The following is a 2,659-nucleotide window of genomic DNA, read 5'->3' on the forward strand; positions in this document are numbered from 1 at the left end:
CTTGGGAGGCTGAGGCAGGAGACTCACTTGAGCCCAGGAGTTGGAGGTTGCTGTGAGCTGTAATGCCACGGCACTCTACCCAGGGGGACAGCTTGAGGCTTCGTCTCAAAAGAAAAAAAAAAACAAAGTTCTGAATATGGTAGACACTTACATAACATTAATTCCATCAGAAAGAATTCAGTGTTAAAATTTTCATAAGTCATCACAGACTACAAAATGACAGGAAGGGAACACAGCTTTATAGTATTGGCTTTTTACCTAAATGAAGTCTTTTTCTGCCTTTGTGATGTGGAATAAGAACTGCTTTTAGATCCAAATCTGGAACAATCATAGGTTCTAATCTATATGCCACTGGATCAAGCTGTAAACAGAATTTATGAATAAATAGATGAATAAATTTATGAAAAGCTGTTTTATTATGAATTATGCTATGCCTTAGCTAAGTAAGAAAATGAATAATTGGCAAACGAGAAACTTTTTTTTCACACTCCTTATTTAAATGCTGGCAATTGTAAGATTTTCAAGTTTATGGGTAAAACTACTTTGTGAGCAACAGAATTACTTCCTTCAACAAAGGCTTCTGGGTAGAAAAATTTATCCGACAGTACTGAACTGTATCCCTTAGGTTAAGAGAGCTGACCTTATAAAATCAAGGGTATTAACTTCCAAGAATGAGAATCTATTAGCATAAAGAGGACAAGTTCATCATCATCTTCAGAAAAGGAAGTAAACTCACATCACTCACCGGATGATAAATATTGAAGAATCCTTTACAGGTAGGAAGCCTGTAATTCTCATCTATCCTATCAATTCCTCGAATGGTGAGAAACATACCAATTGGAGATCCCAAGGCAAAGAATATTTCTGGTTCAAAATCTAATGAGTCATAAACAATAGAAACCTAGAAAGAATCAAACAGCAATAAAAGATGATCATTCCAATGTTACAATATACAAAATTCTTTTGAATTTTTAAAAATTCTTAGAACTACACACTTAAAAGAATCCAAACACAAATAATACCCCTCATTGATGTTCCTAGCTTAAAAAGACTAAAAATTTCTCTTTAAAATCTATATAGAGGCTGGTTCAGTGGCTCATGTGTGTAATCCTAGCACTCTGGGATTAGAATTGCTTGCGCTCAGGAGTTCGAGACCAGCCCGAGCAAGACCAAGACCCCATCTCTACTAAAAGGACAACACACACACACAGAAAAAAGTTAACCAGGCATCTTGGCAGGTGCCTGTAGTCCCTGCTATTTGAGAGACTGAGGCAGGAAGGTCGCTTGAACCCAGGAATTTGAGGTCGTTGTGAGCTAGGCTTGACACCACAGCACTCTAGCCAAGCCAACAGAGCAAGACTCTGTCTCAAAAGAAAAAAAAAATCATTAGAGACTATCATATCCTCTGACTATACTTTTACACGTCTAGCTTAATATACATGATATATAAGAACTTAATATACATAAGAACTATTATACGTATTATGCTTATACATAGTCAATGTGATTAGAAGTGCAGACTCTAGAATCGTACCGCCTGGTCTGAATCACAGTTCCACTGCTTACTCACTGTATGACCTTGGGCAAGTTTCTTAACCTCTCTTGCCTCCACCTTAGCTTCCTCATCCATACAATGGAGATTATAACAATGCCAAACTCAAAAGGGTGCTTGAAAAACAAATAACCAGGGTGGTGCCTATGGCTCAAAGGAGTAGGGTGCCAGCCCCATATGTCAGAGGTGGTGGGTTCAAACCCAGCCTCGATCAAAAACTGAAATAAATAAATAATTAAAAAAAAAAAGAAAAACAAATAACCAAATCCACATAAAGTGCTTAGCATATCGTAAGCATTCAGTGAGTATTACTTCTAACTACCACCATCTCTAGTTAAAGTAAGTTTGTTTTCATCAGAAAAATAATTTGTCCTGAAAGAGCCCCTGTTTGGGGTACCTGCTAGTCTCTCAAGAGAAAGTACATTTGTATAGCACTCTAATTTATAAAGGTCTTTCATTTCTCAGTGGCAGAAAATATGTCTTTTCAGTTTAGTATCTTGAGAGCAAAAAACAATATAATATAATCCAAGGAATCAAAAGAGGTCCAGGGAAAGAGGGTGGTAAGGTAAGAATCATCATGCCCACGGTGAAGCTCAGACACAACACATGACCTACCCAAGAACACACAGCCAGTGAGTGGCAGAATGGGGACTTAGATCCAGGACTTTTAATTCCAAATCCAATTCTCTTTCTACTACTACTAGGCTGCCCCTTCTAACAAAGTCCAGACTTCACATTTCTAGACTTGCTCTTATGTTTACAAGTGCAATAGTTTTGCTCCAGCAAAAAGGAAAAAAGTTAAATGAAAAATTACAAGCTAGAAAAATTATTTACAACATATATGACAAGGGGCTAAGAGCCTTAATATTTCTTACATATCAGTGAAGAAAAAAGAAACCCAGTAGAAAAGTAAAATCAGCCTCGGTGCCTGTGGCTCAAGTGGCTAAGGTGCCAGTCACATACACCTAAGTTGGCAGGTTCGAAACCAGCCCAGGCACGCCAAACAACAATGATGGCTGCAACCAAAAAATGGCCAGGCGTTGTGGCAGGCACCTGTGGTCCCAGCTACTTGGGAGGCTGAGGCAGGAGACTTGCTTGAGCCCAGGA

General features: G+C 38.5%; 1 protein-coding gene across 1 annotated transcript in view; it reads right to left on the reverse strand.

Annotated features, from left to right (window-relative positions):
• SEC23IP (SEC23 interacting protein) overlaps positions 1–2,659 on the reverse strand; it is a 53,720-nt gene that overhangs the window by 12,422 nt on the left and 38,639 nt on the right. The window contains exons 13-14 of the mRNA XM_023511765.1: positions 746–901; positions 259–361 (exon numbers count right to left, since the gene is read on the reverse strand). Coding sequence (XP_023367533.1) covers positions 259–361; positions 746–901 — 259 coding nt within the window. The remainder of the gene's footprint in view (positions 1–258; positions 362–745; positions 902–2,659) is intronic.

The sequence above is a fragment of the Otolemur garnettii genome, unplaced genomic scaffold (assembly GCF_000181295.1).
Source record: "Otolemur garnettii isolate 467f Iridium unplaced genomic scaffold, OtoGar3 scaffold00021, whole genome shotgun sequence".
In the NCBI taxonomy this organism is placed as follows: Eukaryota; Metazoa; Chordata; class Mammalia; order Primates; family Galagidae; genus Otolemur; species Otolemur garnettii.